This window comes from Grammomys surdaster, unplaced genomic scaffold (genome assembly GCF_004785775.1).
Source record: "Grammomys surdaster isolate TR1022 unplaced genomic scaffold, NIH_TR_1.0 843, whole genome shotgun sequence".
NCBI classification, from domain to species: Eukaryota; Metazoa; Chordata; class Mammalia; order Rodentia; family Muridae; genus Grammomys; species Grammomys surdaster.
In genome coordinates this window covers 89411-99810 of record NW_021605262.1, presented here as the reverse complement: position 1 = coordinate 99810, position 10400 = coordinate 89411, and the positions used below count along the sequence as shown (strand labels likewise).

At 45.5% G+C, this 10400-nt stretch overlaps 1 protein-coding gene across 1 annotated transcript in view; it reads left to right on the top strand.

Annotated features, from left to right (window-relative positions):
- Positions 1-10400, top strand: part of Adcy2 (adenylate cyclase 2) — a 354940-nt gene that overhangs the window by 323199 nt on the left and 21341 nt on the right. The window contains exons 20-22 of the mRNA XM_028782705.1: positions 2403-2561; positions 8446-8592; positions 10279-10386. Coding sequence (XP_028638538.1) covers positions 2403-2561; positions 8446-8592; positions 10279-10386 — 414 coding nt within the window. The remainder of the gene's footprint in view (positions 1-2402; positions 2562-8445; positions 8593-10278; positions 10387-10400) is intronic.

Below are 10400 nucleotides of genomic sequence, written 5' to 3'. Positions count from 1 at the left end.
ATAGATAGATAGATAGATAGATGATAGATAGATAGGCAGACTGATATATTGGTGGATGATAGACATGCTGCATTTATAAGGAAAACAAGTTTATCACATATTCAAAGTTTTAGACATTCAGGGGCAAGGTCCTGCTACCATCTAAGCTGGAGTGAAGGCCATCTTGGATACATCACATTGTACTGCAGATCTGTGGGTAAGAAAGGTTATACCACAAAGCAGGAAGCTATATAGACTTCTAAGCTCCAGTAACTAAAGAAGCCCCCATGAAACTGCCCCTCACTTCTTACAGGCTCCGTCACTATTGCCACACTGAAGACCAAATTTCTAACACTTAAACCTTTCAGGGATTCACGTAAATCATAGCCAAACTGTAGCATGAAGGTATGTTGGTGAAGGTAGAAGATAGATGATAGATAGATGAACAATCGACAGATACAGAGAAAGATAATCAAATAAACTGTCTTAGTCAGGGTTTCTGTTCCTGAACAAAGCATCTCCAAGATGCAAGTTGGAGAGGAAAGGGTTTATTCAGCTTACGCTTCTACATTGCTGTTCCTCACCAAAGGAAGTCAGGACTAGAACTCAAGCCAGAGCTGATGCAGAGGCCATGGAGGGTGCTGCTTACTGTCTTGCTTCCCCTGGCTTGCTCAGCCTGCTTTCTTATAGAATCCAAGACTACCAGCCCAGGGATGGCACCACCCACAGTGTGCCCTCCAACCCTTGATCACTGAGAAAATGTCTTACAGCTGGATCTCATGGAGGCATTTCCTCAAGAGAGGCTCCTTTCTCTGTGATAACTCCAGCTTGTGTCAAGTTGACACACAAAACCAGCCACTACACAAACTATCACTTCCATTCGGCTGTTTCCAGATTACAGATTTCATTCTAGTAAGGAGACTAATACATGTTTGCCTGGGATGCCCGAGGAACCCCTCAGCAGCCTCTTGCTAGCTGAGCATCTCACGGGAACCTTGAACTTCCATGCAAGAGGCTTACTGCCCTAGCTGGCTCTTAGGACGTGGTCTCATTTACATTCCTGCCAATTGTGCCTGACTTTGGATTTTCACCTGTGTCTTCTTGATCCCCCACCATGGCCTGCTTCTTCTATTCTGGTTTAAAGCAACTACACTGCCCCTTTGCCCTCAAATCCAAAAAGATGATGCATTTTCCAAGATAAAGGGCTTTTCCCATCAGTACAATACACATTTTCTATTAATATAGTGTGTAAGAAGTTTGACTTTACACGTAAAGCTTTGAATAGTTCAAAATGCCTCACTGTATGAGTTGATAATGAATGGTTCACTAAGGAAGAAAATGTTTCTTAATGTATCACATATAGTTTGAGTCAAACTGATCAATGAATGGTCATTGTTCTTTCAGGCTGAAGTGTGAATTTATTTTTTTAGAATCCATACTCATATGAGAGGCATGTATGTGTGCATGTGTGTGTGTGTGTGTGTGTGTGTGTGTGTACACATGCACTATTCCAATTTGCACTGTAATTTTTATAATTAATCAAGCCAGTACAACACCAAACACTTAGTTCCACTCTCCTTTGCATTTATGTGTCAGTAGCTAAAAGTCGCCCTCTTCGTAAAGCCCAACTTTGACAGGTTTCACTGAAGGTTACTGGTATCACAGGAGACACAAAATGATGGCAAGACCAAAGACAGCCTTTGTCAGCTAATACCATCTCTATGGTGTTAATAATAGCTGGCTCATATATTTTATATTGTATTATAATATACCATAAATCATGAACATGTATGTTTTAACAACAGCCCCTTTCCTAACTCAATAATATCAATGTATACTCTCAACTACAACACACTGGCATTCTTAGTACACAGTACAATGCTAGATGAAAAACATTCATACTTCATAATAAACAAATATGTAATTGTGGTAGCAGAGACTGCTTTCTGAATTCTAAGGACAAATTACCACCAGTGTAGAGTACTTCTTATATGACACAAATCCTTGTCTAGGAATCGTCCTGAACTTCTTATTCATTGATCATTTTCATGCTACTCTGCTACTTGAAAAAAATAATTCAAGTTGACTAGTGGCAATCTAAAGGAAGCTTACAGCCACTGTCACTTGTAAGCCACCAGAACCCCTATGCTGACTATTGGAGACTTAGAGGGGGCTTATAATCATCTTAACTTGTAAGCCACCAAAGCCCCCAGTTCCCTGTTGCTGGGGTTCTCTCATTCCTCAGCTTCTTCTTTGTTATTATACGGTGATTGACAGATATTTGGGTGGGACATGGGGCTCCGCAGGGAGGGCGACGGTTCTTTGTGCTGCTTTGTTCTCTTGTTGTGTTTTCTCTTTATGACCTCCACTCTGGCAGGACAAGTTGCCTATTGTCTCTTCACCTCTGTGTCCTCTTGTAACAGAGTGAATATTACTGTAGGTTAGACTTCTTATGGAAGAACAACTTCAAAAAAGAGCGGGAGGAGATAGAAACCATGGAGAACTTAAACCGAGTGCTGCTGGAGAACGTGCTTCCTGCACACGTGGCTGAACACTTCCTGGCCAGAAGCCTGAAAAACGAGGTCAGAGGGGCAGACTGGGGCTGGGTGGGGTCATGGTGGGCTTGGAGGCTGAAGGCATCTGGAAGGGCTACCATACTGTGGCACTGCACACTCCATGTGTAGCGTGTCCACAGTCAGCCTCGTATTTTCCATTTCAAAGGGATATTGACTATTCACAGAGACACGGGGAAAGCTAAGAGACGGAGCTTCGTTTCTAGAATGCTTGCCTAGAATTTGTAAGGTCCTGAGTTCATAAACCAGATGTGATGGTCTGTGCCTGTGATCTCAGCATGTGGGAGGTGGAGTGGGGGGGATCAGAAATTGAAAGCTGTCTTCAGATACACAGCAAATTCAAGAATAGCCTTGAATAAGAAAAGGACTATGGGCCTGGCAGTGGTGGCGCGTGCCTTTAATCCCAGCACTTGGGAGGCAGAGGCAGGTGGATTTCTGAGTTCGAGGCTAGCCTGGTCTACAGAGTGAGTTCCAGGACAGCCAGAGCTACACAGAGAAACCCTGTCTCGGGGAGGGGGGGGGCGAGGAGAAAAAGGACTATGGAACACCTTCTAATACCTAAGGAACAGAAACAAATGATTTGTTATTAAGAATTTCTTCCAGGCTGGTGGGGTGACTTGAGGGTAAAGGTGATTGCCACCAAGCTTGATGACTGGAGTTCAATCACTAGGGCCCACGTGGTGGAAAGAGAAAACCAACTCCATGAGTTGACCAACTCCTCTGACTTCCACATGCTCACGGTGTGGTGTACACATAGGCACACACGTGTGCAAACAGAAATGCACTTAAATTTCCTCCTTAATCACGTCCAGTTCTGAACGTGAGTTAAGAGACTCAGCACTCCCATCCACACAAGCCCCCTAACTGGCCTCTTCTCCCCATCCTTGGAGGATACTTCTGTACCAGTACAATGTGATAGAACCCAAGTCAGGAAGCCAAAATAAGCCAGAAGTCCACAGCCCAGCGTTTCCATGTTGTCAGGTCCCTTAGGAAACTTTCAAGGTCTTGGAATTTCAAAGACAATGAGGTAACTCATGAGATCATGAACTTAGGAACTGTCCATACAAGCACACAGACCTGTGTCTGCCCATTTCGAATGGAGAAAAATGGAAATCAGAGGATACTTAGCGGCATTGCGACTGTCATTGAAATATGGAAGTAACTTGGGCCATAACATCTTCTGGTGGTTGTTTTTTCCTTAATATTGCTGAGCAGCAAGGGGAAGCGGACAGATCTCTAATTGCACATAATTTAAACCGTGGGGTTGGCACTGCTAGCATCACCCTGTGCTTTCAGAGCTGGCTATGCACAGTCTTCTCCACAGGAGATTTGTGCTGGGGGTTGGGAGAGAATATGAAGACACCAGAGGGAGCTGGACAGAAGGCCTGGGTGAATAGGGCCGCCAAGTATTCTCCTGTGAGGTGGCTCACACCCATGCTGCGAACGGAGCGTAGTGTGAACAGACATTCACGTTACCATCCACTGCTCTTTGCTTATGGTTTGGTTCCCTGGGTATAGTAATTCTTGTTGATTTTACTGCAGGTTTAATGATGCTTAATGTATCACATTTACACCCTGTGATACGGGTAGAGATGTACCATTAGTAAAATTAACTTACAGTTCACCAATAAAATAAGATTTGATGTGGAATCAAAAAGGAGCAGCTGAGAAGGCTCGGGGTGAGGGATGTGGCAATCGTGTCAAAGCATGTGTTCCTCTCTGTCATGTGTATTTTCTGACCTAAGCGGTTTTCTCAGAACCCTGTTTGATGCTGATCGCAAGCAATTAGATCACTGGACATACTAAGAAATCATTTTTATTAGTGGCCTCTTATCCCTCTAGCTGTTCCTAGGTTTTGTTTGTTATTGTGTGTTAGGTGAGTGATGTATTTGAGTGTGTGTTTGCATGTGTCATGTGTACATGTGAAGGTCAGAGGACAACCTTTGGGCTGGTTCTTTCCAGCTATCGTGCTTTCTATAAACCAAACTCGTATCTACAGGCTTACACACCAAGCATTGTTTGCCCACTGGACATCTTGCCGCTCCTTTTCATTCAGTTCCTAAGTACGGCCTGCTTCTATTGCTCCCGCCATGTGAGTCCGCCGGGGCTGTTTTAAATACAGAAATGGACAGGACAGATGGCAACTCATGGCTCTTCTTGGGGGCTGCAGTCTGTCAACACATATCAGGAGAGTGGCTCTCGGGCTCTGGGGAGTCTGTAAGGAAGAGATTCCTGACTCTGAAAAGAAAGTACTAGAAACTGTGAGAGAGAAGCAGTAAGAGGCAGGGAAGGAGATTCCAACCTGCATGGAGAGACTGAAGGGAAAACTTGGAAGAGTTCTGGTATGGGCAGGAAGTGGGCAAGCACCCAAACATAGCTTCTCTGCTTCTTTGTCCCTTTTGTGTCAGCATGAGTGAAAGACGAGAGAACTAGTTAAAGCTCATGATTTTAAAGGATTCCATCCATCATAGTGCCTGGAAAGAAGAAAAAGATAGTATACGGAGACAGAACATGTCATAGACCCAAGAAGACATTCCAAATGACAGAACATGCCATAGCCCCAAGAAGACATGTATGTTCCAAATGACATACTTCCTCCAACGGTCCTGCCTCCTCACGTTCACCACCTTCTAGTGATGACAGAACGATCTCTCTATTAGGTCAGAGCCCTCCTCCCTCACGGTCTAATCAACTCTGAAAGCATCGCTGTGGAGACAGCCAGAGGCCTCCCAGAGAAATCTCAGGCATTTCTCAGCCCCGTCGAGTTGACAGTCAGTGCTGTCTCTCAGCAGTAATCAGAAGAGTAAGAGAGAGGAACAGGGAAGGAGCCTGGAGCAGGGCAGCATGGCTTCATATCTTAATCCCAATGTTACCTACTTCTTCAGCCTTCATCCAGGAACTTTCCACATCTGAGCCTTGATCTCAGCATCTGTAAAGTGTGAAAAGGATGACTTTCTCTGCAGTTGTGCTTGGTAGACAGGTCATGGGATACTTAGTACCAAGTCAGAGGGAGGCAGGCATTTCACACAATATCACACAAGGTCCTGCATCCACCACATAAAATGGAGACCAGGGAAGCAGCTTCTTATTGCATGGTCTGTGGAAGATGATTGCATTTGACTGTAAAAGCTGATAGCTTTGTCATCCTTCACTACAGAGGAAAAAAATCCAGGTAAAATGGCATGGTTTGTCATTACCTATATCAACAAAAGTCCTCCAGTGTGTCTTTCCCCTACCCACTCACCCACTGTATCCTATTGTATAAAGCAGAAATAAGCCCCCCTCATAACCAGGACCCAAGAATTATTTAACAATTCACTGGAGCTTTTGTTTTGATGGCTATCATTCCCTGTGTCTCCACAGGCACACCCTTACCCCTCTTCTTGAAACTGGCCATCGTACACACCTGCCCTATAGATAGTGAGCTCCTGATGGGAACCCAGGGGCTGGTCCTCTCCACTGTTTAGGCCTTAAACACTTATCAGAACCCATCCTCATCATTAGATGAGAAGACTGCATTTGTCACCTAGCTGACCCTCTTCTTAGGCCCCATGCGAAGGGGATTATGTGTACATTTTGCCAGGTGGCCTTCTTCAGGGAACCAAGGCTTGCTCATCAGACACTCTTCGGATATACTCTGTAAATGAGAACCCTTCAAGGACTTGCAGCCCAACACCCACAGCATTCCTTACCTACAAGAGGGACAGATAGGTTCGTACTGCATTCTCAAGAGATGTTAGTTACATGAGCTCCTGAACAAATTAGTACTTCCTGACAGTTTTGGGTCATGGCGCTAAACAGTATATACAGAAATCAGCGGAGTCATAAGACCAGAGACCCCTGTGACGTAGCTTGAGTCTGGAAAATAAAACACCAACACTGCTCCAGACATTTTCTAGACCACAGAGGGCAACAGGTCCATAATTTTGATCACTCTTTGGACTGAACATTTTAATTATTGATGAAAGGACTTTGGATTACCCTGAGTGACAAGAAGACCCTGAAGGTTATTTCAGGCTTTAGTTCAGCATCAGGGGAGAGCTAGGTACATTTAAAAACTAACAGAAAAAATGGACACGGAAGTGATTTCTTGGTGACAGTATCCCATGATCCAGGGTAGGCCCCATGATCAACCTTAGTAATTTCAGCTTTAGGAAACTAATGCCATTGCTCTGTGCCTCAGTTTCCTTATCTGTGGGCAGTCATGTGTATTAGTGAAAGTATAGTGTGCACAGAGGTGGCCATGCTATCAAGAAATGGGCATTCAGTGTGTGGTGGCTGTTACCCCATCTATACTTCATTCCCAAGGGACTCCTGAGTGATGCCAGTGTCTATTGGGGTTGGGGTACGTGTCCCTTTATCCCTAAGAAGGGAATCAGTGTATCTTTTACTACTTTTATTAATGGCATCAACCAACATGGGCTCCTAGCTGCTCTCTCCTCGACGGTGCCATGATTGCTGAGCTACAGCCAGCATCCTTGGAACCTGGCCTTGGCAGTCTCGCATGCTTCGAGTTGTCTACAAAGGAAATGAAGCTCACTTCACAGAACAGCTTTGCGAAGAGATGTCTGCACCGCAGACCATCTCACCCACCCTGAGCTCAGAGAAGAAAGGAGATCCTTGATGCTATTGTTCTTGCAGTGTTCGCCCATCTGGAGACAGTAGCTGGAAGCACTATGAGTTGAGAGCTCCTGGGAGTGGGAGCTTGGTGTGAATCTGCTTTGCCTTGAAGCTGTTATGACCTTCCTTTGGGTTGTCATGTGCTGAAGTGTTTATTATGGAGGTAAAAACTAGTCCCTCTACGAGGCACTCAAACCTGGAGTTACAGTGCTGTTTAAGCGTGCACCCTGCCAACCAATGGATGGGCCTAGGTTCTGAGGGAGCAGAGCTCACTGACAGTGTTCTCAGAGAGTTGTACCTTCTCACTGCCAGGCACACAGGGAGGATCAGCCCACTGGAGTGCGGCTCCACTCAGAGGCTGTCCATCTGATTTAAACAAACCTCCCTCACACTTCCTGGCAAAGTCATCCCTTCCCATGCTACACTGCAAACACAGTGGCACCAGGCCACTCTGCCTGTGCATTAGACAGGCCCTCCACACCTGGGATGAGCCCACCCATAGCTCTTCCTTTCTGAAGCCATTGAATGTGAAGATGTCACTACACAATTGAAATTATGTTTGAGGGGTGCTGCGGTTTTACTGTCTTTATACAAAGGACCAGGACTCTCTCTCTACTTGAAGTGAAAAGATATTTCAAACAGATACAGTCAGGGTTTCATGTCATGTGAATAAGTGGCCAAGAGGAAGTGGGGAAGGGGGGTCATTCATTCTTTCTGCCGCAAATAAAGGACTCACTTCCTTGCAAGAGCCAATAAAAAGGAAAACGCAGACTTAACATCCACAGGATGGGGCCGTAACACACTATTCTAATACAGTACTGCTCTTTGAGGAATGGATTTTACTTCCCTTCAGTTGCCTTGAAGGGCACTTTGTCCTATCTCAGCCTGTGATAGATGAAAACTGTCTGAGGTAGAGAGGACAGGCTTCACACAAGCACTCCTAACAGCTGTCGGCTAAGGGAACTTGTATCTGCGTTTTAAAGGTTTTTCTGTCTCAACAGCAGCTATCGAAGGGCTCAGGACTGGGATAATTACAGGTCAGTGAGGCATGTATCAATAACATCTTCCAGGAAGCGTGAAGAGGGTTCCGTTAAAACAGATGGGCAGCCTTGAGTGGGGGGCTGCACTGAGTGGCTGGTGCTGCCTGTGTGGCTGTCAGGAAGAGGTTCCCACTCTCCATGAACATTGCCATCTCCACAAGGCCACACATCTGAAGTGCCTTCGCGTGACGGTCACCAAGCTCTCAAGTCCTCTCTTTCTCTGTGCATTATAGGAGCTATACCACCAGTCCTATGACTGTGTCTGCGTCATGTTCGCCTCCATTCCGGACTTCAAGGAGTTCTACACCGAGTCCGATGTGAACAAGGAAGGCTTGGAATGCCTCCGGCTCCTGAATGAGATCATTGCTGACTTTGATGATGTAAGTGCTAAGACTTACCTAAAGGGCAGGGTGCCCCACCCCCACAGTGTGTGCTCCCTACACAGTTGGAATTACTTCTGGACAGCCACATGCCTTCAGACTTGTCTTTCCACCTAACTCCTGGTAGCTTGAGCTCAAGTCATAATCTGTACCCCACTCACTGGATAATTCGGGGGAGAAAATAGCTTTTATTTTAAAGTTAGTATAAGTGCAGGGAGCAACGACTAAAATCTGCATCCGGTTCATTAGTAAGACTCTCGAAAAAGGCTTAACTTCCAGGAAAAATAATTTGTGCAGCCCTTTATATGTTAAAATATAATCAATCTATTTATAGAAGTAGATTATTGACATCAGCATGCGTACTTCAAGGTCTCTGGCAGATGCCAAATTGATGTGTTTATGAGTGGCGGACTTTGTTGTTGACAAAGCATTATGTGTGGGTGCTACATCATTTTCCAGAGGGGACATGAGATATAGTTTAGACTTTGAAATACGTATCATTATTCAACTTGTAATGTTCTGTCTAATAGAGAATAATATGTCCTATTTTCTGGTAAGAAAGAAAAACCCACACATGTGATTTCAAGGCCATTGCAGCTGCACCATTCTTATTGATATTATACAAAACAGAGGACATTTGTCATCTGTGAGTGTACGTTCATCCTGACTCACGCAGCTTTGGAATCAGTGAGGATGTTGCGTAACATGACGGTTTCGAGAGCTAAGCAGTTCCAAGTTTCTGCTGGGTCCTGTGTGCTCTCCCTGCCCCGTCTCCACTGTGAGTTCCCTATGGATGCTCGTGGAGGACTCAGGACAAAGACGTCTGCTCTTACACCAAGTGTCTAGTGAAAGGCAGTGGTATGTTAGCTACAGCCTGCCTGTAGCAAAATAGAGGCTTCCCAGTATTGACAAGTGAGTGACGGTGGCTGTGTGCATATGTGACACCAGAATTTTCTCACATAATTTCTTTGTCTTTAAGCCTGGAAGATTTTTCTCTGACTAGCAGAGGACTGAGAAAGTGTGCCCCTGGTCTTTGTTTGCTGTTGTTCATTTGAGCCTGCCCTACTGAATGAGTCTCCTCCTATCCCAACTATTCCCCCACGGCTTCTGCCTAGCTTTAGCCTTACCACCGTGCCAGAAGAGGGGTGAATGCAGAAGCCTATAGCTGACACTGAGACAGAAATGTTAGATTGGGGCCAATGGAAGGATGGGGCCAATGGAAGGGAGGGGCCAATGGAAGGGAGGGACCAATGGAAGGGAGGGGCCAATGGAAGGGAGGTTTATTCTCCTCACCTCCAGCACTCAGCTGTCAAAGACTTTTCCTCAGCACTAATGATTGCAGAACATGAAGGGAAGACCTCCCACACTGAGTCAGTGTTGTATTGGTGCCTTTCACTCATGGAGCTGTGGATTTATTTCCAGCCACTGTCTCTTACATCATAATTTACACTGGTTCCTTACCTGAGTTTAACTATTTCTGTGTATCCCAAGCACATCATTGTTTATCTTCCTCTCCCCATGGTGATACGCTTACGAAATACATAAAAAATATTTGTTCCCTGCATGCTCAAAGTGGGAGGATGGCTTGCCCTTTGTTGTGGTCTAGGACCCTAGGACATCTCTGTAGCACCTAGGCTTCCGGTCAGCGTCCAGCTGAGTGACTGAATGCTTGTCTTTGCTCTGCAGCTGCTTTCCAAGCCGAAGTTCAGTGGTGTTGAAAAGATCAAGACCATCGGTAGCACATACATGGCAGCCACGGGTCTGAGTGCTGTGCCCAGCCAGGAGCATGCCCAGGTAGGTGCGCACAT